General features: G+C 41.8%; 1 protein-coding gene across 2 annotated transcripts in view; it reads right to left on the bottom strand.

Moving 5' to 3' along the window:
* The window catches only part of CD99 (CD99 molecule (Xg blood group)), a 30813-nt gene extending 11944 nt beyond the window's left edge, over positions 1-18869 (bottom strand). For both annotated transcript variants that reach the window (XM_027891349.1, XM_027891350.1), the window contains exon 1: positions 18732-18869. In XM_027891349.1, the coding sequence (XP_027747150.1) occupies positions 18732-18792 (61 nt within the window). In that variant the 5' untranslated portion in view covers positions 18793-18869. The remainder of the gene's footprint in view (positions 1-18731) is intronic.
* Positions 18870-23503: the final 4634 nt, after the last annotated feature.

Raw genomic sequence — 23503 nt, 5'->3', positions numbered from 1 at the left:
CCTGGAGCAGAAAAGAGGCTATTTGAAGAGTTTCCCACTGCCACCATGAAACATAGCCCAGGAACTCAGAATAGTTACACCTGCAGTGCTTTCCCTCAAAAGGAGGAAACCATTGTAAAAAGGGGTGCTTTCTAAGGGATTGTTTTCACATAAGATCTCCATGGCGAAATAATTTAGGATGTGACTGCTGACTGCCAGTCTCACAGAAGACATGCTGCTTTGACAGAGGAATAAACAAATTTGAGCGTTAATAAAAGAAAAAGATCATGCTTTATTGACTAGAATGATTCAATACTCTGCAACCACACTTTTGCTTTCTGAGCATGCAGCAAGATGCCAGGGTCCTCACACACATTACTTTTTTTGAGATAAAGTAGCAGAAAATGTCAAATACTAGGTTATGAAACTGGTTTCAATAATCTGCAGTCTAAGGTGCTGGCACTTTGAAGCAGCTGCTTTTACAACTGTACTTGCTCAGCCTTTGGTATGGGTGGGTCCAACTAAACTAGAAGTTCAGTGACTTAGCCTGAAAGGAGAAAAGCTCAGTTTCAGGGATTCAGCTCGTTCCAGGAAAGAAATAATCAGAAAACAAGAGATAAAGCCACAGAACTAGAATAAAGGTATTATATAAAGGATCCAAGAAGAAAAAAAATCAGCAAGAATACGCTGCACTCCCTATAGCTTTAAGGAGCACACAGAGCAACTCAGCTTATGAGCATTTTTTTAGTCTAAGCAAAGATATTTACAAATAAAGCAGATATTATATTGCATAGAAAGCATGACACAGCAGGTACTTCTAGCTCCAAGGGGCATGAGCATATTCAAGAACATTTCAGAAGTGTCTACACTATTTTCCTTTCATGTCTGTAGCTCAAATACCAGGATCTCAAGAGACGGGTCTTTAGAATGCTGTCCCTAGTAACCAGCATAGTTTGTGTTAGCTGCGGGAAAAACAGTAGTTAAAACAAAAGAGCAAACACAGGATTTTGAATAGTTGAAGAGCTAGAGGGTATTCAAGAGATCCAAGTAACTATGCAAATAGGAGTGCTTTGCAAAGACCTATCAGCGCTCTTAGATCCTTACTGCTACAGTATTAGTCATATTTACATTCCTCTGCAGAAGCTGACAGGAGCTTTGGAAACTTCCTTCATTAGTCACAAGTATGGCGACACACCAAGAAAGGAGACTTGTGATGAATCACCACAAACGTAACTTTCTGACTTGAGCAACAGGCTGCTTGAATTTTGTTTTCCTAAAAATGCAGCGTTCTCCTCCTTCCTTCCCTCCCTCTCTCCCTTGTGCACCACAGGGTGCCACAGAGCCTGCAAGCTGCAACTGGTCTTCCAGTTGTAGGCCTATGGACCAGGTGACAATGTTCACCTTGTCTTCATCCCACAGCTTGACATTACCTGCTACTCCATCAGTGGTTGACTAACTTACAATCATGAAATACCTTCAGTTGGAAGGGAGCCATAAGATCATCAAATCCAACTCCTTGCTCCTCACAGGACTGTTTAAAAATAAACCATATGAATAAGAGCCTCATTCAGGCACTCCTTAGAGTGTCTCTGTCAGGCTTGGTGCCATGACCACTTCCTTCCTGCCTTTTGCAGTGCTCAACCAGCCTCTCAAAGAACCTGCTCTTAAGGTCCAATCTGAACTTCCCCTGATGCAGTTTCATTCCACTTCCTTGCATCCTGTCAGTGGTAACCAGAGAATGTAGATCAGCACCTCTGCCTCTACTGTTGGCTTGAAGAGGATGTAGACTACTGTGTGGTCACCCCTTAACTTTCCCTTCTCCAAGTTAACAAACCAAGTGACCTCAGCCACTCCTACTGCATCTTGCCCTTGAGGCCTTTCACCATCTTAGGCACTCTCCTCTAGACATACCCCAATAGTTTGGTCTCTTTATTCCACTGAGGTTCCTAAAACTGTACACAAGGACTTGAGGTGAGGCTGCACCAGTGCAGAATAGAGTGGGACAATCACCAACCACCCTCAATCAAGCCAGCATTGTTGTTCTTGATGCCCCAGGGCACAACTCACCCTTTCTGGCTGCCAGGCTGCTGACTCATGCTCAACTTGCCATCAACCCAACCCCTCAGATCTCTTTCTGCAGGTTGCTTTCCAGCCTCTTGTCCCCAGTTTTTACACAGAACCAGGATTATCCCATCCAGGGTGCAGAATCTGGCACTTGCTCTTGTTAAATTTCATACAGTCTGTGACTGCCCAACTGATGTTTGTCCTGCTCCCTAGACACTTATTTTCATTAAATATGTAAAAATCTTGAGCTCAAAGAGGTCCCTCTTCCCTGTAGAGTTCGCACAAGGTTTGGCAGCCCTCTTCCAGGACAAGAACACTGGACAAGCCACATTCCAGGAAAAGCCACAATGACATAAACTCAGGAAACCAGGCGAAAAGCAGCTTCTCCAACTTCCAGAATTAAAACTGGATAACTGGATTTTATACTCTCATGCCTTGTGCTCCTTCTTCTCAGGGCACTGAAAACACAAGAAGTATAAATTTCCAACACCTAACCATAACAGAACATATATAAAATACAGAAAGGCCAACACATTGGAACTTGTTCAAGAAACACTTTAATATATGAGAACACAGACATCCCATCCCTTACAACTGCATTTTAAGATTAACAGCATTTGATTTCAATCCAGGTTTTGCCCCATTAGCATTAGTTATCTACTAATAAAGGACTTCTACTGCTCAGCTCACATTTTGACAATTATTTTCCAGCATGTCCTAAGGGAAAACCAGGAGGAGCAATTTAATTACAAAAAACCTGGGAGAAAGGCAACTTGGTTCTCCATATCTTACTCTAAGAACTGTATCTCTGAGGCTTTAAATGGAGAACCTGAAACATAGAAACTACTTGCAGCTAGGCAGGAATGGAGGAATGTACTTAAACAATACTCTTTCCTCCCAGCCAGTGCAGAAGTTTGCAGGTGAGATCTCTGCATCCAGCAGTGCAGATAGGATGTTTACTCGCACTGCCAAGCAGCAGTTTATAATTATCCCTGCCCAGAGTCTCATGAAATTAAATCCCACACTGTTGATTTCAAACCCTGTCCCTCCTACAACTACCCACCTATCAATGCTGCTTTTCAAGTTTGGTTTCTCCGCAGAGCAAGAGAAAACAAAACTCTTTGCATAAAATTTTCTTTAGCAGAATGAAGCCCCTTTGTACTTAAAACAAATATGCCTCAAACACCAAAACAACTGTAAATCAGCCAAAAAAGCAAAGACAATTTTTTTACATCTGAAGAGCGTCTGCTTTCTGCACATCTGGAGCATTTACTAATGTAACTGATAGGAATAAAGTCAGCTAAATCTCCACTGGAACCAATAAAAAGATTTATTTCCTCTTCCAAGAGATGTGTAAGACTACTCAAATAACAATCATATTTAGTTTTTGGACAGTGATACAGAAGTTTCTTCCCTGAAAAGTTACTCTATTTGCACCTATCTTGAAAACATAGTACATAAAAAGTTAGACAATTATGTGTCCTACTTTTTTGGTGATCTAGCTGCTAGAAAAGAGTGTTTAGACTTATTTGTGAATTATTTTAATTTGAATTACTAAGTATTCCTTCTGTTAAAAAATGGCAACTCAATATTTTTAAAAGCCTACAAGGCTATATTTTGACTCAAAACTATTTCCTTTAACTGTAGTTACATGAGGGTTTTTTAACAGAACACGGTAAAATAAGCCATTTACCAGAGAAGAAAAAAACATATTTTGAAGCAGTTTCGGGAATTTTGCTTGCTTAAAATTTTCCAATGCACTGGGCAACTTCTGTTGCCCCTTTGAGCTACAGAAAGAAGGAAAATACAATAAGGTTCTTAGAGCTCTTATTAACCATAAGCAGAGTTTTCTGGGGAAGGATATGACATATGAATAAGAGGACAGAATGAATAGCTCTGAATCAGCAGAAAGCACACAGGAGAACTGAGTCAGTTGCGAAGTTAGAGAATTAACATGATGGCAACAGTCCTACCAAATGCAGAGCTGCTTATACAGAAATGAGAAGGGGTGAAAGAGAACTATATAAAAGTAAGAACTCCTGTGAGTCCCTTCAATCAAGTAGTGAGGATAAAAGCAAATCTGTGACATCATAATCACAACCCACCCAGTGATGAGTTGTCTACTGCAGTCTGATTCTTTTCTTACAGTTTATAATCCTTCACATCCATTATACATGTGACCACTCCCCCTCCAATCTACAGCTGGGCTGCTTGGTGATAAGCCTCAGGGGCAAACCAGCATCAAATAGAAAAGCCACAGGTCCCAGATCTTCTCCTTAAGCTTAAAAGAGCTTCCAAGGCACTGTCACTAATAGCAGCTTGGTAAGAGCTTGACATATATTCTGCACTCTGGGGAAAGTTGCTTTTTTGCATAGAATACCTCCTCCACAAGTTCAAAATAAGTAAAACCCAGCTGACCACAGTCCTGGGCAACCTTCAGTGGCTGATGCTGTTGGAGCAGGCAGTGAGACTGAAAGAACTCCAGAGGCCTCCTCCAGCCTCAGCACCCTGAGGGGCCAATTGTAGTCACTGGACTAAACTCCTTGTGCTACAAAAGTCATACAACTACAAATAAGTCACTCTGCCCATCCGCAATTCTTTTTACAAATGAGAACTGACACACATTCCTCTGTCTCCTGAAGCTTGTAAGCAGAAACCTAAGCAACACTAACAAAAGCTGTTAGAAGAACATTTGGGTGACAGAAGCGTGGTACTTTCATCAAGAAATGACAAGATTAAATTTTGGGGACACTGAGGAACAGAAAGAGGGGAAAGGGGTTTTGCAATATTCAGTAGAGGTGCTGAATCTCGATGACACTACATATTTATTTGACATAGCTATTGGACATATTTATTTGATTTTTGCTTATTATTTCTTACCTGTAATTTCAGGAGGGCCTGACCACAGTTCAAGACTGTGTCATATACTATGCTTATTGCTATTTCACCTCGGCACTTGGTCTTACATAAACACATTACTAAAATTAGTGGGCATTTTAATAAAGTATTTTCTAGATAGCAAATACTTAGTTTCCTTTTTTGTCAGTTCAGGGACTATGGCAAAACACAACTGGCAGATAGAAGCATCATCTTGTCTGCATCCATGTGCAGCATAGCCTTGAAAAAAGCCACAAATATTGCCTCACTTTAGGCTATTTAAATTCTGTATGTTTGGTCCTTGCACCCTTGCACCCTTCTAGGTAACTGGTCTTGAGTTCCTGGCATCCTTTCTCATAGCATCCCTAAACTACAATGATGTCACTCTACACATTAAGCATAGAAGTTACTTGACGTCAGCAAGGCCAGCCCTGGGGCCACTACTGCCACTGCGTTCTCTTGCATCACCAGAGCACCTGCAGAAGCCAGCCCTGTCCTTTGGCCCCTGGAGCAGGCAAGGAGTAATCCTGACCCTCTTCCCAGGTCTCAACATAATCACTATTCCCCTAGGGACGCTAACAGTGGTCCAACACACCTCTGATGCTCACCACTGCCTCTTGAGAAACCTGTGCCAGAAGGTCTGAAGCAGTCTTAGGAAAACTTGTTCTCAAATCTCACCAAGATCAAGCAGGCACTGTGCAGCTACTTTGCATTCAGCCCCTTTTGAAATTCTGCCCTAGCACAAGAAATGTCAGTAGCTCATTTTTTATAAATCTAAGAATCCCAAAGTCTTTAAGTACATGTTGCTCACAGTCTACAGCTTCAAAGTTTAGGTTGCTCAAGAGACAGGACTTTAAGCTTTCACAAAGCTGACAAGCCTTGCAGCTACTACTCACATAGCCTAAATTTCCATAAGCAGGTGCATTCTTGATGCCAGGCTCACATTTATTTGTTATGTAAGATCTCTTCCTTAACTATTACATCAATCAGTCTTTGTAGTATTAAAGTATATTAACTTTGTTAATGTATATTAGTTCACATTATACATTGCAATGCAGCAAAGCAGTGGAATTTTACTGAAGACTTGGGTGTTGTTCATCCTTATCTAAGAGAAATCAAAGGACAGCTCAGCCCTGTAAATAATAACTTTATATCTTGGAAGCTTAGAGTTGTCCATGAAGGATAAAATATATGTCTGAACAAACAATATAATAACAGCATCCTAGCCCCTCTAACACCTCTTTGAAACCCTCCCATCATTTGCTGGCATCATCGAAAAGAAACTAAAGTGAGTCTGACTTCAAGAATGTCTATATAAGTTGAAAAGCAACAAGAAATACAGGTGCTTTGCAAAAGATTACTATGATTAGTATTCAGTACTGTGGATGTCAGTGACTAATCAAATTTTCTTATACTTGAACATTTGAAAGCTACAAGAACCCTGTGTAAAACCACACTGGGGTGCCCCAATTTGGCTAGGATGCCTCGTGTGCATAAAGAAGTATTTACCCTTCTAACTCTGTATTTTGCACCCTAGCTTCCCTCTTCAATAGGCAAGGGCCTGTTGCAAATTTTCATAACATTCTCCAGAGGTCAAAGTCAGTATTGTCAGCACCTCTCCCTCTTCCAGTGCCAAAGAATCTAGTTACTTCTCCAGGATTTCTGCACTTACATCTAGAAATAACTTCAGTAGTTCTGACAGGAACCTTTCTGCAGCTGACTCACATCCATGAAGCCTTTCGCGCTGAAGTGTGTACATCAAAACAGCAGCCACATCACAAGCAGTCAAAACTAGTCAGTGCACAGCAACACACACACTGAGGGCACTAAGATGGGCACCAGAGGAGATGGTAGGGCTGGAAAGGGGCATGCATTCAAGATCCTTCAAACACTCAGTGCTCTGGCCTTCATGAACAGATTCATGAACATTAAGCCTCACCAAGATAACAATCCAAATTGCAGCCAGCACCAAAAATTAACAGTCATATACACTGGGAAGACCACAACAGTGTTTAATCAAAGGATTACTTTCCAGTTTAAGAAAACTGTTTTATTCAAGCAGGTTGCAACCTCTTCTCTACTGTACAATTTAATAAAATCACTGGTTCTCCTGAAAGTAACAACAACTGACATCAAACAACTTAATGCTATTTTATCACCTGAAGTTTACCTAGACAGCTTCTTCTCAGATAACAACATTCTCCTCTTTGCACTGAAGACCTCTATATGCATTTCTACAGCTCAGTACCCTGCTCAGCCTTGTGAAGAGAAAGGCAGAAGTGCTTTCAGGGCAATTGTGTGATCTCTTGAGCCACAACTTCAAGAGCTGCGTGCTTTTTCTGCTTATTCCAATCCAGTAAAACACTTTACACAGCGATAAAGTATGTAAGATTGAAGGCTTCCCTTCCCCAACAAATGGTCAGGAAACAACAGTATTTTCTTTTGTCTGCATCCTTATTTGCTCACACTCTACATCTCTGATAGCCTCTTGGCAAGGCAGGATGGAAGGAAGAGGACTCCCAGAGGGGCTCAGAGGAAAAGGCAAGTGCAGCAGCAAGGCTCCGGTGCTGAAAGGTTAGGGAGGCCTGCACTAGATGAAAGATGGTAAAATTTTACCACGAGAAAGGAGGAAGTACTACAAAACCAGAATTTGTGATCTGGCAGGCACTGGGTAAAAATATGCACTGGCTCCAAAACCTCAACTGTTTTACTGGTATATAATCCTCACCATGATTAAGGGAAAAAAAAAGTTAAATTATAATTTACGTTGAACAAGTAAATACAACTTGGATTTACATTTATAAATTCCTTCTTTAAAATAAAAGTTATTTGAAATGTACACTTGCAATGCACGCAGAAGCAGATCAATACTATTATTTTTACAGCAGTGCACTGAAATGGGGACATCTAGTAAGAAGGACTGTTTTATGTCTGTGATACTTCTAAGCTGACATTTAATTTCACAGCTTGTTTCTTTCACCTTCCTCACCAGAAGCCTTACCGATTCAATATAATTTGTATACTAATAGTAAAGTCCAAACAAATTCTGTAATCTATCCAAAAACATTACCTAAACAGTAAAATTGACTTCGCTTTTCTAGATTTTTTTCATTATGGTTTGTTCAGCTACGGCTAAAAAGATTTTTCAGGCTTTTCAATCTGTGTACTTGAAAAAAAGCTGCTACATCTTTCGCAAAAAGTAAGAAGAGGAAGACTTTGGGTCTTGCTGGCGGTTTCCTGTGGGGAAGGCAGGGAGTAGAGGAAACCAGACTCAGTACAGTGTTTGTAATGATTCAAATCAAATTTTAATCTGTTGCTCTAAGACTGAACCATTTCTGGTACTAGTCAGCTCATTTTATAAGAAAACCTACTGTTCTACTCAAAATAAGCATCGACATGTTTCAGTAGCAACAGTGAGACTTTTCTTCCTACAAGTATTTACTATTAAGGTACTAATTCAGATTGCATTATGTGACAATCTAGTGAGCCAGGATTTCACAGCTTATGCTCCATCACACCACAACAGCAGTGGTTTCGAAGTGGGCACAACAGCTTCAGCCACAGGACGTGTGACGTGACAGCAGCCTGCTGCTCTGGGCAATGTGGAACACTGCAGCAGAAGGTTCATCTTTTCTACTTCAAACAACTTTCTATTGCGTATGCAAAATTACAACCAAAAAAATATTTCTGAAAGACATCCATGCACCCAGGTCAGTGCGACTAGTTTTAGTTGCCCAAACCAGACAGATAAAATAAATAGATTAATTACCATTCCACTAAGTAGCAGCCACAGAGAGATGGCAAGCCAGAATTGTGGCATAGGTTTTGTCAGAGGTTGCAAGTTTTAACTTGCCATCCTACATTACTTGAGGAAAATAGCAAATCCTCCCTTTTCTACAGGGGCTATGTTCTAAGCAGTTTCAATGTGTTCATGTGCTCAGCAAAACATCTGGAATGCATTCACAGTGAAACTGTAAGCATTTCTGGTTCAAGTGCCTCTTGTGAAAGTACTTCTGTTATATTTAGACAAAACCTTTATCAAGAATTCTCCATGTCCACTCTAAGAAATAATTTCATCATCTCCACTTGAATTCTGTATCACCTTCTAAATGCCGGACTCCAGTCTGCACTAGAAATTTACTCATTTATTAGAAATTTACTCCTTTCACGGAGCACCACAGGAAAGCAATACAAATGGATGGAAAACCTCTCTGCAGGACACGTAAGAATTGCAAGCTGAAGGGAGCTGTGTCTGGGCATAGGACTGGCAGTGGAGTCAGGACAATAATGCACTGACAACAACCAAGGGAAAGCAGCAGTGGGCAGGGAAGAGAAAGACAGAGAGGGAGAGATAAGTGTAGATGCAGAGGATTTGTCATCTCACTACAGCCACGAGCTTCAGAACGACAGCTCTTGCCTGAAGTTTTAGGGGAAAAAAAATCCACATCTCTGCTAAGAATGCCCAGAAAAGAGCTGACCTTTACAGAAGGCCAAGAGAGCATAAAGGAAAGCTGGAAGGTTTTGAGAATGGGGGAGGAAAGAGATATTGTAAATCAGATTGAAAACTTGCTGGCTAAGACAAGACCTGAAGAAGAGATGTCGCTATAACCATTTGCAACAGCTGGAGAGGAAGAGAGCAGAGAATAGAGGTGAAGTAACCACTGAATCTAGGATCCAATCGCAAGATTGCATCCAGGATGTACTGAGAAACAGCAGCAGGCAGGCAGACACTTCTGGCATTGAAGAGGAAAAATACAGACAGGTATGGATAGCTGCAGGTGAGGGAAGAATCAGCAGACTGAAAGATAAAGATACAAAATATAGAAAAAAATTGCCTTATCTAAAAGCTTTCCACGTAGCCTACTCCAAACCCTTCCCCCAAAGCTTTTCCTGAAACTTCGTTTCTAAATTTAACAAGGACTTGTGTGACTCCAGAGCTCCCTGTTTCGTCCAACAATAGCATCACCTCTAATAAACACTGGATACTACCCGACACATTTGCCTCACTTATTTTTAATTCACTACATCTTGCTACCACTACTACGACTACTATCACCACTACTCCTTTCCTCTTCACAAAGGTTCAATATTTTCCTCCAAATCCCGGGGAACAAACAAGTGGTAAAATGTAAGTCTAAATACTCGGCTTTTTCCAGACAGAAAAGCTTTAAAATGCAGTATTTGTGTGGCAGTTATAAAAACAGTAATACTACCAATACCGCAAGGTATACCAGACTTGCAGGATTGGCTTTCCCAGAAATATCAGAGTTTACCAATTTTTCACTTTATATTTTTTTCCTCAGAATACTGGATTTCTTCACAAACAGAAAATATACAAGCAGCATTTTTCTGCAGTTAAGCAAAAAAGCATACAAAGAAAGTTTTATAATTAAAATCAGATTTTAACCAATTAGACTGGTAGGTGTTTAATCAAAAAGAACTTCTATTTCACAGAAAGATTAACTTTTATCCTGAGTGATAACATTCACGTGATGAAAGAAAGACTGCTATCTTAAAAGCAATGTTTGATTTTACCTTATTAAAACTCTTTAGGTCAAAGTGAAATGAGCTTTATGGTTACTTTACATACATCCAGAAATGTACATACATCAAGAAATGTATTTTTCACATTTCCTGTGAAAAATTTTGAAGCAAGTAGAGATCCAATGGAAGTTTTACAGGACACAAGCTATGGGAAAAGTAGAGCAAATTAACATCTGCAGTTAACCAGCAGCTGCTTCAGTCAAGGGGATTTCCTTTTGTAAGTACTGTTAAAGATGACATTTCTTATATGTTTCTGGTATGTGGATACCTTGCCAATGACGGAAATCTGTATAAAGTAAGCCAAATGCATTTGTTATGCAGCCAATAATGTTGTGTGATCAGACCTGACTTAAAACGTGTTTTCTTTCAAAATTATTTTTTTCCCAGAACATGCTTGAATGATCCCTGCATTTGACACGTTCACTTTGTATTTTAAAGGAACTGTTCTATATTTAGAAAAACTGTTCAATATTTAGTCAAACCACTGCAAACAGGCCTTACTCCACAAAGAAATAAGTTCTTGGACTGTCAAAGGAATCTGTCTCATGACTTTTTGGAATCCTTTGCAGAAAATCTTCTGGATCCTATTATTCTGGGCTCCACAATCACATCAAATGCAGAAACTAAACCAGCTGAAACGGAATTTGTGATGAGTATCACAACATTTTTAATTTCAACAGGTGAGAAATGTACCTGTTGCAGCAGGCAACAAATTTCCTGCATCGAGCAGAGAAATCTTTCCCAGACAAGAATTTGCAGGCATATAGAGAAATAAAATTAATTTTTTTTAATTAAAAAGCAAACTAAAACTAGTTTGTATGTACCAAATAACCTTCCAAACACTTCGTTTTGCAGTACTGATTTCAAGTTTGCAGAGAAGATGTCTCAGTGCTGTTGCTGGCACTATGTGCTTCTGCAAGGCAGCACAGAGGCCTTCTGCAGTAGCTGATAAAATACAGACAGAAAGGCCAAGGGCAAGGCACACTAGCTGTAACACTGTTTTCCTGCGTTGGGAATAATTTGCAGGATCTAGGTAGCAGAGGCTGATAACATGGTGGGACCCCTGCTGACCAAGGATTTACATCCTAGGTACAATTGGGGGGAACATGCCATAGGATTAACAGCAAGGTCAGGGACAATATAGAGACTTCCTCAGTACGGCAAATCTTGGGGGAAAATGCCTGAAAAGAACAGGAATTCTGTATGCCCCTGTCACAGCTGCTGGGACTTATGGATGCTCCTAAATGGAAAAAGAGAGCTTATGATCAAGTTGCATGGAAGGCCCTTCAGAAATGCCGCATTGCTGCCTGAGGAGTTGTGAGCACGGGACAGAGTTGGAGCTCAGTTCAACCACTGCCTTCTCCTGCCACAGTCTCTGGAATGTACATTGTTCAGACAATCCATCTGAATTCACTGCACTAGCAGCAGGTACAGATAACTACATTATTGGGCTGAGTAAGGCAGCCAGGCACTCCTTGGCCCTGTCTCCATCGTGTCCTAATGGATACGGGTGCTCAGCACATCTTACTGCCCTTGTGTAGCAGTGATAAATGAGTAGTTACTCACAGAGGAAGTGGGGAAGACACATGCCTACCCCTAGTGGAAAGGAGTCTCAGTTTGAATAGACAAGATTGGTAACCCCTACCTGTTGCCACTGCCCCTACAGCCCTGCCCTTCTTGGGCTTGACATTCTTGACCACCGCAGACAGACAGATGAGGCAGGAAGGCATTAGGCTTTTGGTATAGGCAGTGTGCTTTGTACTGGAAGGAACCAGCTACAGGACTCTTACTGACCCCAGCAATGCTGCAGGCACTCAGACCCAGATGTTCTTACCCAGTAATGTGAATAATTTGCTGAAAGAGGTACTGAACTGATTAGGGGACACTGGTGAGATTTAAAAAGTAATTAGCAACTGATTCCCCAGAAAAACAAGAGGAGAGAGACTCAAAACACATTTATTTTACAACAGTCTTATTCAGCCTGTCCAGAAGCGTACCTGCAGTTAACAGCAGATGTCAGAGCTTTGAATGATGCAGCTGCTGCATTAAAAGCTGGAATTCCAGGTATGCTACAGCTCTTGCATGAGCCAGAAGCCAAGAAATATAGCTGGTATGTTACAACTGTTGCTGTAAATGCATTGTTTTCAGTCCTTCTCACTGAGGAAGCAAGAACCCAATTGCTTTCACCTGGAATGGTGTGCAACATGTGGAACTGGCTGTTGCAAAGGGTGGAAACACAGCTCTACCATCTGCCATGGTATCACCCACAAAACTTTAAGGCAACGTCTCTAGAAAATTTTTGCACTGTATTGATGATATTGATTAAAGGAAAAACTCTCAAAAACAGTACTAAGTAATGGGCACCATATTTTCCCAACTTGAACTGATTAGTCTGAGGCAAGCAAACCAACAACATGAAGAAAGATGAGCTCCTCTGGCTTTGAATTGCCCCAGATTACGACAAGTTATATGCTGAAGAGGCTGCCATGAGTTTGCAGAAGTAATGGCCTTTGGAGTCCCCTTGGAACATGCTCAGGAACACCACTGGCTCTGAGAACACATATGCACAGACTCCTAAGGTCACTAATGCAGTGCAGAAATTACTCAGATTGGAATCACGATAACCATCATCAGTGAGGAAAACAACTTTCAGCGTCAGAAGAATGGAAAGTAATACAATGGCTACTCAGAGAAACATCTACTTGAACATAAAAGTGTGAATAAGCATATTTGAAATTGAAAGGCAATTAAAGAAACATAACCAGGCTGACCAGTTAGCTCAACTTGCCAGCAGAGGTTTAGGATGGGGGCACAAAGGAAAGCCAGGTAGGCCCACGGAACTTCTGCTCATGTACTGGGGCAGAGAACACAGATTAGACTTGTCTCAGGAAGCCATAGTACAGGCAACTAGGCAGTGTGAGATCCATGAAATAGTAAGACATGCATGAAAATTATGAAGGAAGAACGCTACTTGTAGTGGAAGAAAGGCAAGTTTGAGGAAGCCTGGTAAGTAGATCAGATCCCTTCTCTTCAGCAACACCAGCAGGAGCTGTGTCCTTGCAGCAGAAAGGGATTGCTAGAAGTTTTATTATTTGGAAATAAATTGTGGGAGCATGCTAAGTGGAACACACGTACATATATGCTGGCATGATGGAATGCAGCCTTGGCTAGTCTCACATAACAGTAGCCATTTCAAAACCACAACTGTCCAAGAATGAGGGGAAGATTGTGGAGCAGAGTAGGTGTATCATATTCCTTTCTACCCCCAGGAATTTGGAAAGGTAGAACAGTGTAACGGCTTACCTAAAATTGCACTCTAGGAAGAGGGAATGTGACCTCTATGAAGCTGGGAGGAAGCTAGCTAACTAAAAGTAGGAACCCATCATAGGAGCCCTGCAGTGAGCCATTTATCCCAATTTCAACTGGGTAACAAAATACCAGCCAGCCCCTGGGGACACCAGGATTGAAACACAATGTTGTGTCTATTCTGCAGCAACTGAAAACCCTAAGGAATGAGGACCAGGAATTATCTACTAGGTGGCCTTTGAAAAAGTAGTAAAGAAAATTAGATATGTGCTGTTACATACCATAAATAAGCTTAATTTACTTTATAAACTATGCCATGTGTTTTGGAAACACAAGATGTAGGTATCTGAAGACAAGATGTATGTCCAAACACTTCCTAGGTACATGGTGATCAAGAACATGTTGCATGGATGCCTTATCCCTGGTAGTATTCAAGGCCAGGTTGGATGGGACTTTGAGCAACCTGGTCTAATGGGAGGTGTCCCTGCCCATGGCACGGGATTGCAACTAGATGATCTTTAAGGTCCCTTCCAACCCAAACTGTTCTGTGATTCTTTTCAACAATTCTGTGAAAGTATGGAGCATGAACTGCGCAGGGACTTCAGAGGGCTTCATGGGAAGAGGCCATGAACTGCTCTGTGCCATCTATAGTCATGTCATGTTGGCACTGACACCAACAGTGCACACCAAACCTTCAGTTGGTCAGAGGAGCACAGAGTATTCCTGCCTGAGCACAGATAAAGAGTATCAGCCAGCAGACACAGGACACACACGCAGAGATGATTCGAGAGACTGCTGAGGGAACACATGGCTGGAGATGTGCTCTGGGCAGTAGAGGTTCCATCCCAGTAGGATATCTCCCTGAGATACTGCAGCAAGGACACCCCTGAGGGACTGTAACTGTGGGCCACTCACACCAGGACGAGCCACACCAGAGCAGTGACAACCCTCAGGGACCATAAAGACCCTCACAGAGGGAGGGACACTGAGAAGCAAAGAGGACTGGAGGAAAATCAGCAGGAAGCATGGAGGAACAGCAGAGAGAAGCCATTAGGCATACAACCTTCTTGCTCTGCATGTCTCCTCGATGAAGGAGCAGGGGATGGGCTGAGCATAACCTGCAGTGAAAATCAGGGAAGCCAAAACAGAATGAGTAGGGGTGCTTAGCTTAAAATTAAAATAGGGAAGAGTCGATTCCTGTGCTGGAGCATGGAAAAGCAGTTCAGCCAGAAGAAAGAGGAATGCCCCTGGCAAGATGATCTTAACTAATGACTCCTATTATTATTGCATTTTATCAACACAGCTGTCACCTGATGAAATAAAAGGTGTTTGCAAAGAGAAGTTCAAGATAGCAAGAGTTAAAGCAGAGTCCTTTCTCAAGCGCAGGCAAACCCATCACATGCACCAGAGTAACATCAGGAAAATATTGAAATTGGTCTTGGCTGGATGGCAGTAGCTTGAGTCACACTTAACTTTTGCCAAGCTAAATCACTGTAACTATGGAAAGCTTAAGGATTGCTGCAGTGACATTTTGATGTAGCAGTGGCCATTTTATATAAATAACACCACATTAAAAAAAAAAGCCTCAAGCTTTTCAAATTAGAGAAAACATAAAGATGGAGAAACATCTGCTGCACTTTTAATGTTCATGCTGCCATGCATCCAGTCCAGCATTGCCACTGAAATTGTTCAGCTGAAAGTTTTGTGGCAGCTTGTTAGGTTTTTTTTCGGTTTTTTTTGTTTGCTTGTTTGTTTTAATTAGATTTAAAAGCCAAACAACTCCAGAGACCAAAAAGCGGAGCTCAGTCTCCAGGAGTCCTGCAGCACCTCCCTGCCCTAGCTGAAAGCTCCATCTAGAATACAGACAGAATCATGTCACCATCTTTCATCCAACTGGTCATTTCTCTCAACATTGACTTGCCTCAACAAGTCAGGAGCACAAGTGTTTCCTTCCCTTTCCTCAGAGCCTTCTAATTACAGTAGTCTTACAAAGAAGGGCCCTCCTGCAATTCACCCTAGGCTACTGATCTTACAACATAGATACCTCAGTCTCCAGCATGTACTTTGCTCTCATAGGGGTGTTCACAACCGTAACTGTTCCTTTGACAACTGTGTTTCAATCAACAAGCTCTACTCAATTCTTGCAACAGATACTTAAACCATATATCCCCCTCTCCAAACTCTATAACCTCAGTAAAATAGCTTTTCATGCCTTAATCTTTCTGCAGCAGATAAGGGAGACTTTTCAGCCTTGTGTCTACATGCAGCAGTTTTTTGCTACTCATCATATGCAGAATCACACAGAACCATTTAGGTTGGTTTAGACCTCTGAGATCCTTCAGTGCATGTATGGAGAAACATGCACGGATTTTTTTAATTCTTCTTCTGCTGTACTTTTCATATGAATTGTACAGAAGTCATGCTGCCTAATACTTCTTTTTGGTTGTATTTTGAAAACCAGGATTACTAGTCAAATTAGATGCTAGGCTAACCTGGTGGTTTTGCAGGTGTAAGATCGCTGAATCACTGAATCAGTCTCACACCTCACGGTCAGTCACAGCTGGAAGCCTCCCGCCCTCTCCTCCTGTGTCCCCACCTCATTTCCACTCTCCCATGCTTGGCCCTGCCACTCCCTTCTGCAGGCACCAACGCCCATCAAACACTCTGCAGAGCAAAATCAATGCAACAGATTAGTCATCTGCTGACTTATCAAGATGAATCATCTCATTGCAGGCCCAGATGGGCAGCAGACCAAACACAGGAGGAAACAGAAAGATCCCACTTCTTACCAGGGGCAAGGTGTCAGACTATCCACAGAAACCAATGTATGAAAACTCACATTCGACCTTTCTCTGGCTACAGCCTCAATGGTATCTAAATTCCAGCTTTGACAGACTTGCAGAGTTCAGACTTGGCAAATGAGACAATACTTGAACACGTTACCAGTTTTGAGATTAAAATCGTGAGCTCTTCCTCTAAGCAAGCTCAAATAATGAAGTTCACCCTTGCTTAATAATACATTCAAATCCTTGTGATATGTTGAATATTGATTTAACACTAACAGCTTTCACATGCATAAAATGGATGATCCCGTAAGAAGTTACTAGACTGGAGTAGATTCATCTAATTGAATCACGAAAGCAGGCAGTCACAGTGAAACCAGTCATCTCCACACAGTCACACAACTGCTGAGCTACTTAAAAAGATCCTTAACTTTTTACAGCAGTTCTGCACATTCAGACTACAGCCAGCCAACTGACAGTGAAATTAAGTTTTTCAAAAGTATGTAATTCAGGTTCTGAGTTTACTGTCATTTAAGACTGCACCACCACAGATCTGAAATTCCCCTGGGGGGCCCCACCCTCCCCAGGCTGACATTCTCAGCAGTTCTCAAATTCTTACATATTTTTAAGGAAAAAGTGTCCACACTAATTATAACTGATCTACTCAGTTCATATTACTGGCATTAATGAGTACCCATATAAATTAACCAGCTTTGTAAAAGCAATCTGTTCAAAATGTAGTATTTTTTTCCACACAGAATTCTAAACAAAACCCCTGAAGGCAGTTTTTGTGCACCTTCCCTCTAGTGAAGCAGAAACCAGACAGTGTCTTTTAGCCTCCAAACGTCTTTGCAAAAAATTTAGAAAGATTATTTTCTGGGTGACCCTAAATACTTCCACATCTTAACAGCATCATAGCAAAGATTTTGCTGTCCATGACTGTGAGGACTGCTTGCAGATGTAGAGGAGAGACTTTTCCACACAAGTAGTAAGATGATAAATATTAGCAGTCTGAATGATCTGTTAGTTTTAAAGGTGGTTACAGTAAAATTTTACTATTATTGCAAGAACTCAGCTTTACTAACCAAGGAGTCAAAACCACAATAGGGACACAGCAGAATTGAATTCAAGCAGGCTTTATGCCAAACTGCTTATCTGGCATCTGTATGCATTATCTACAGCTTCCAGGCAAAGTAAGGAACAAGTATTTTTCGGTCTCCTTTAAAATGAAGAGACAGATCTCTAAGATCTGAAGTGCTGCTTTTACAAAACACTCGAAAGAAAATATCTAGGCATAGCACCAAGCATGCTTATTAACATAGTAAAAGAAGAAAGAAATCTCTTAGAAAAAAAGTTACATTAATGGGAAATGACAGTTTGCACTGCATATTCCAGTTTAGCAGTTTTCCTCCTGAAAAAAACTTGTATTAGGGACTTCGCTACTTTTCTCCTCCCCCTCCCTCAGCCCAATGTTTCCTTTTACCAAACACCAACGCGCTATTACATACGTGCTTTTTTGATCAGGGTTCAACAAAATCGTCCCTGACACACACTGAAGCAACAAGAAGCTTAGCAAAAAATACACCAGTGTGTTTTAGCCCGCGGTTTTGCCACAGTAATTTTTTTAAAGGTTATCGTGTGACGGCAGATTTTCTGGTGAGTAACTCTCCGATGCCCTGGGACCGCCGTAACTCCGCTTTCTTTCCTAAAATGGAAGCCGCGCTCCAGCCGAGCTTCCCGCAGCTCTGAACCCCCCTCCCAGCCTCCTTCGAGGACCCCCCTGCACCCAAGGGCACTACTGGGGTAAGGACCACGTATTCACCGCAGATTAAACACCAGGCAGGGTTCCCAGTGCGGAGGGGCCGGCAGAAAACTCAGGCATGCTTTTCCAGTTAGTTAAATGGGATGGGGGGGGGGGGGGGGGGGGAGAAAAAGAAAAGGAAAAAAAAAAAAGGCTGGAGTAAGAGAGAGCCGCTTCCCTGCCCCGGACAGGCACGGGTAGCCGGGGACCCGCCCGGCTCTCTCCCGTCCCGGGACCGCTCCGATCCCCACTCACCGCGACTCCGTGCGGAGCCGCAGCGCTCGGCCCCGGCCCGGGGACGGAAGGCAGGGGAGCGCTCCCTGCCTCTCTCCCCAGCCCATCCGCGGCAGGATCGCTCCCCGCCCGGCCCTGCTCACCTCTGACGGGGACCAGCACGGCGAGGAGCACGGGGAAGAGAAGGAGCCTCCAGCGCCGCATGGCTGCCTGCCCCACAAGCACACACAAACTCTGCCCGCACCCTGACAGCCGCTCCCGCCGCAGCTGCTCCCGCCAGGCCCGCGGGCGGCACCGCCCCGGGGCTGCGGCACCGCCCGGAACACGCCCCGGGCCCGCCGCGCTGTCGAGCAGGGCGCGGCCGCCCCGCGGGCACCTCGTCCAGCCGCGGCCGTGGGATAGCCCTGTCCGCCGCCGGGCTGAGCCCGCGAGATGGGTTTCCCGTGTGGGCCGGGCCGAGCCCTCCCGGAACCGGCGGAATGGAGAAGCCGCTTCGGAGTGCTGCTCAGCCCTGCCCGCTGCCGTGCAGCCTGCCTGCGAGCCAAGGGAGGCTCCGAAAGGGCGCTACGGAGCTAAACTTTGGCCACAGGTTTTAACAGCAGAGATGCACGCTTAGGCACCGCTGCGCTGTCTTCACCCAGGCACTCTCTTTCGTTGTTTTTCTGCAGGAAAAATCACCCAACACGAAACGCACCAGGGCACCTAATAATCCTGCCTATGGCAGACTTGCTTTTTCTCTAGTCAGACGGGGTAAAATAGCTTTGAGTTTTGTATTTGCAAGCGATGCTGCCCTGTCCCATGGCTGACAGGTGCAAATGTAAACCTGAGTGCACTACAGCGCTGCGGGAAGACCTGAAGTTAAAGATCCTGATTTCCCATAAATCCCTTTCCAATGGCCATTTTGTGCCGTGAACAGAATGCCTTCTGTTGAGGTCCAGTCTGTGCCCAAGTGTGGTAGAGAGAGTTTGGAGCGCTGCTGCTACAGGTCATGGTCAGAACTGTATTGACACTTGTGCTGAGCTCTGCTTGGGGGCAAGTATGACAAATGCACTACTCCCAGATTTTGGTTTTTCACTTTCCAGACGTGTGCTGGTTATTGACTGGATAATAAGAGGTTCAGTGGCACACAGCATGCAATTCAGAAGGTAACTGATGCTGTGCAACTGATTCAGAGGTCATAGGCCTACACCTTCCTCAGAGAGGTCTATACCTGTTCTTTGGCATTTGTAGAACCTTCCCAGCTGGAAAAGTGGAATGTCATAGAGTTAGCAAATCACTGTCACCAGTTCATAAATTGATGGTATTATTTTTTTTTCTTTTTTGACAGTGACTAGTCAAGTAATTTTTAGGTTTACCCAAAAGCAATAAAGAGTTTAACTGTAGTAATAAACACACTTAATCTTAAAATTATGCTGTGTTTTAAATTAAAGATAATCTTTTCCATTAAAACATCTGAGATTTGCATGAGTAGTATTGAAGTCAGCAGTACATGGTTAACAGCTTCCTTTTTTCCCAAGCCTAGAAGGTAATATTGGATATGTGCACATGCACTGTGTAATCCAGCAGTATGGATCTTTCCATTACATTTATGTACGTATACCCAGGAAATTACTAATGTTGCTCAAAGGATGTCCTGTAAGCGAATGTTTGTTTATAACTGTTGTTAAGCATCACCTAAGAAGTTGCTCTCTTGCCAAAAAGAACAAGAATTGGTACTCCTCAGAGTACAGCACACTCTTTTAATCACATCATACTAAACCACTACCCCCACCCAAGAACTGCAGAACTAACAGAGAAAACGTTTATCTCACTGACATTACTGTGTCAGATCAGGGCACTGTTGCTTCCTGTTGCCAAAATTAGTGTTCATCAAAGCTGCCTTATTCAGATGAGGTAAAATCAACCTCCTGTTAGAACAGATGTGAGATAACTGTGCTTTGTACTAGAGCTTTTGTTTTCCACTTGGTTCGATCCTTGAGGCAGGGATACAGTTAGCTAGCCATGGCAACTCTAAAGCTAATAAATTGTCCAGACTTATAAATATCTGGTGGTTTTTTTTTTTTTTTTTCAATCTTGCTAACCTTTTGATCTGAAGATCTCACCGACATTTTGTGAAAATGAGTTTCCTTATTTGTGATTACCATCTCTTCTATGGGCGGACTTTGATTGGAAAAAGAAATCCAGGCTTTAGTGTTTCACATGTAAGGCCAACTCAACTCTAAAAATCAAAATAATTTAGTAATAAATTATTAGTAATAATTATTTATTATTTATGTTTATCTGATTGTATGAAAAATACTCATAATCTGAGACCCCCTTCTTCCAGCAGCACCTATCTTTGGCTTGCCCAGCCTGCAATGGTTGTCCTAGCAGGTCTTTCACTCTGTCTCTGTCCTGCCCATAGCCTCTACCAGGAAGCCTCTGCAGATAGCTTGGGCATTTGCCTGATCTGAAGATGCCTTGGAAGGAGAAAAGGTTACCTTAAGATTTACTCCTAAAGAGCAGGAACTTTAAAAGATGTGCGTGGTCTGTGGTTCGGCCTGAAGAAAAATGTGACATACAGCATCACAATGAAGGCTGGAAGTTGTAAACCCAGGTGAAACTGTTCAAACTTGAACAAGCTCAGTGATGTGCACAGCTGAAGAGCTTTCTGCAAGCTACAAAGTTCAAAAAGATAAGTGCTCTTTCTTCTCAGTTTCCTCTAATTCCTCTTCTGACATAAGGTCCTTGTAGCTCTTTTCCTGCCTCAGAAAAACTTTTCCCCTTTTACCTATGAGTTTTCAACCGTACTGGAAACATCATAGCTGTCCAGATGTTCAAAGAAGCAAAGGAAAGACAAATAGATTTTTATTTGCTAAAATACAGGTCTTCATGGAGCAGTTAAAATCTTACCAACCTGACCCTCTAGGACACTTTTTGGAATCAGAAGGCCACAGCCACTGCCAGTGGATGGTGAAGCAGATGGGGAAAGATAGCATCAGGGAAAAAAAAGAAAGGAAATGGGTGGTATTGGCAAGCTATTCTTTGATGTACACACATTCTGTTATTGTTAAAAATTGGTATGAGGACAATTACCCTGGAAATTATGTTGTCTTTTTTACTTTTATTTATTCACAAGATTTTGGCAATACTCTGCAATGACTATATTTCAGGTGCAATGTTTGTGAGGCTAAGAACACACTCACATGTAAGGAGTATATTTGGGTGTGTTGAGGATGTGGCTTTATCTAACAGCATGTTTTGGAAGAGTATTTGCCATAAGTGTATCCTATGTTTTTTACTCAATCAGAAATCCAACTGAAGGGCAGGGTTTCAGCACTGGTTTCTATCATGGCATTTACTGAAGCATGGGCTCTCATCTTTATGTTTCTTTTTGATGTGAGGATATAAAGTTTTACATTTGTGTGTATTTTAAATAAAAGTCAAACATGTGACAACTTATTTTCTCCCAATGTTTTCATCTTGAGCTGTGAGAAGGGGCTAGTTCCACTGGCAAAGTCTTCTGTAAGTAAGCCTAAAATTTTAGCAACAACCTGAAGTTTTAGGGCCACAAACAAACAGATATGGTATAGTCAGTCAATAAAATCACGATTTTTTTTTTTAAAGGATTGAATATAAATAATATGTTAAAAACATAGTTAACCCCATTTGATCTTTGGTCAAAAATTATAAAACTACATCAGGATTGTTTGATTTTTGTTTTGTTATGTTTTTTGTTGGGGTTGGGTTTCTTTTGGCTTTTGATTGTGTTTTGTTTTGTTTTGTTTTAAGAAGCAACAGTAGTATTTCCAGTTCTAAGGGTATATTTAGAATAACCCAGAGTCCAAAGAGGCTCCAGAATCTCTGCTGGCTCCCCTGTTGGGTGCTATTTTCTGATGCTCTCTACTTTGCAGGGCAGAAAAGACATGGAGGCACTGTAGCCCAAGGGTTCCTTCCCAAGGAAACAAACTGGATTCCTCTACAACCAGCCTGCTTGATAACAACGATTGTTTCAGAAAGGAGTTTTTTCAGGAGATCCTGAAGAACTTCTGGAAAAGGCAATTCCCTAGTCCTTACCACACTCAGCTTTTCCTGAGGTAAACATCCCCTCTATTGGTACCACTTGTTCCCTCCAGTATCAGCAATTATTGCAGTATGCCTACACCACTTACAGCGCTGGCTGGGGTAGTACAGCACCAAGGTCTTTGGCAACTGACAGCCAATCTCCTTTAAAGCTCATCCCATTTCTACTACTGTAGAGATTTCTCCTACTATAATTATCATCTTGAGTATTGTTTCCTTTTCAGATTCTCCCCACATAGCTTTGTACTTTGTTTTGTTGATTTTTATCTCTTGTTAACTATCAATTTTATAGATCATTTTTCTGCAAGCTCATCTACATTTGATGAGACACTAGGTGAAAAGTTGTTTATGAAGTACCTATATTTTAAATTACATGGATGCCATCAAAGCTTAGTTCCACAATAGAAAATGCAGCTTATTGATTAATGAAATAACTTACATCTCTTATAGGAATTTTTTTTTATGTTGTTGGATTTTATTAGAAACAGAAAAATATTTATTTCTTGCAGAATCCCTTTCAAAAGAATAAAGCCTACAGCAACAACCCTTAACATTTATATTTTCTTTAATTCCTATTTCATTAGACTATAGTATCTTCAGTGAATTCTTTTAAGTTGAGGTTTCTTTGCCGTCTAGAGAGCCATTTATAACAGTTTTTCTTCATAACATTATGAGCGAGAAATATGTAGTCTAGTATAAATGGTGAAAGCAGTCTGGTAGTAGTGGTATATGGTATAGACCTCTACACAGGCTTATTAATTATAGTGAAAAGTAGGTTTTTTGTTTGTTGTTTTTTGTTTGTTGGTTTTTTGTTTTTCTTTTGGGGTTTTGTGTTTTTGTTTTTGTTGTTTGG

Source organism: Empidonax traillii, unplaced genomic scaffold (assembly GCF_003031625.1).
Source record: "Empidonax traillii isolate 1590-97213 ecotype Southwest subspecies unplaced genomic scaffold, ASM303162v1 scaffold320:size708019, whole genome shotgun sequence".
Taxonomy (NCBI): Eukaryota; Metazoa; Chordata; class Aves; order Passeriformes; family Tyrannidae; genus Empidonax; species Empidonax traillii.
This window is presented reverse-complemented; position numbering and strand designations above follow the sequence as displayed.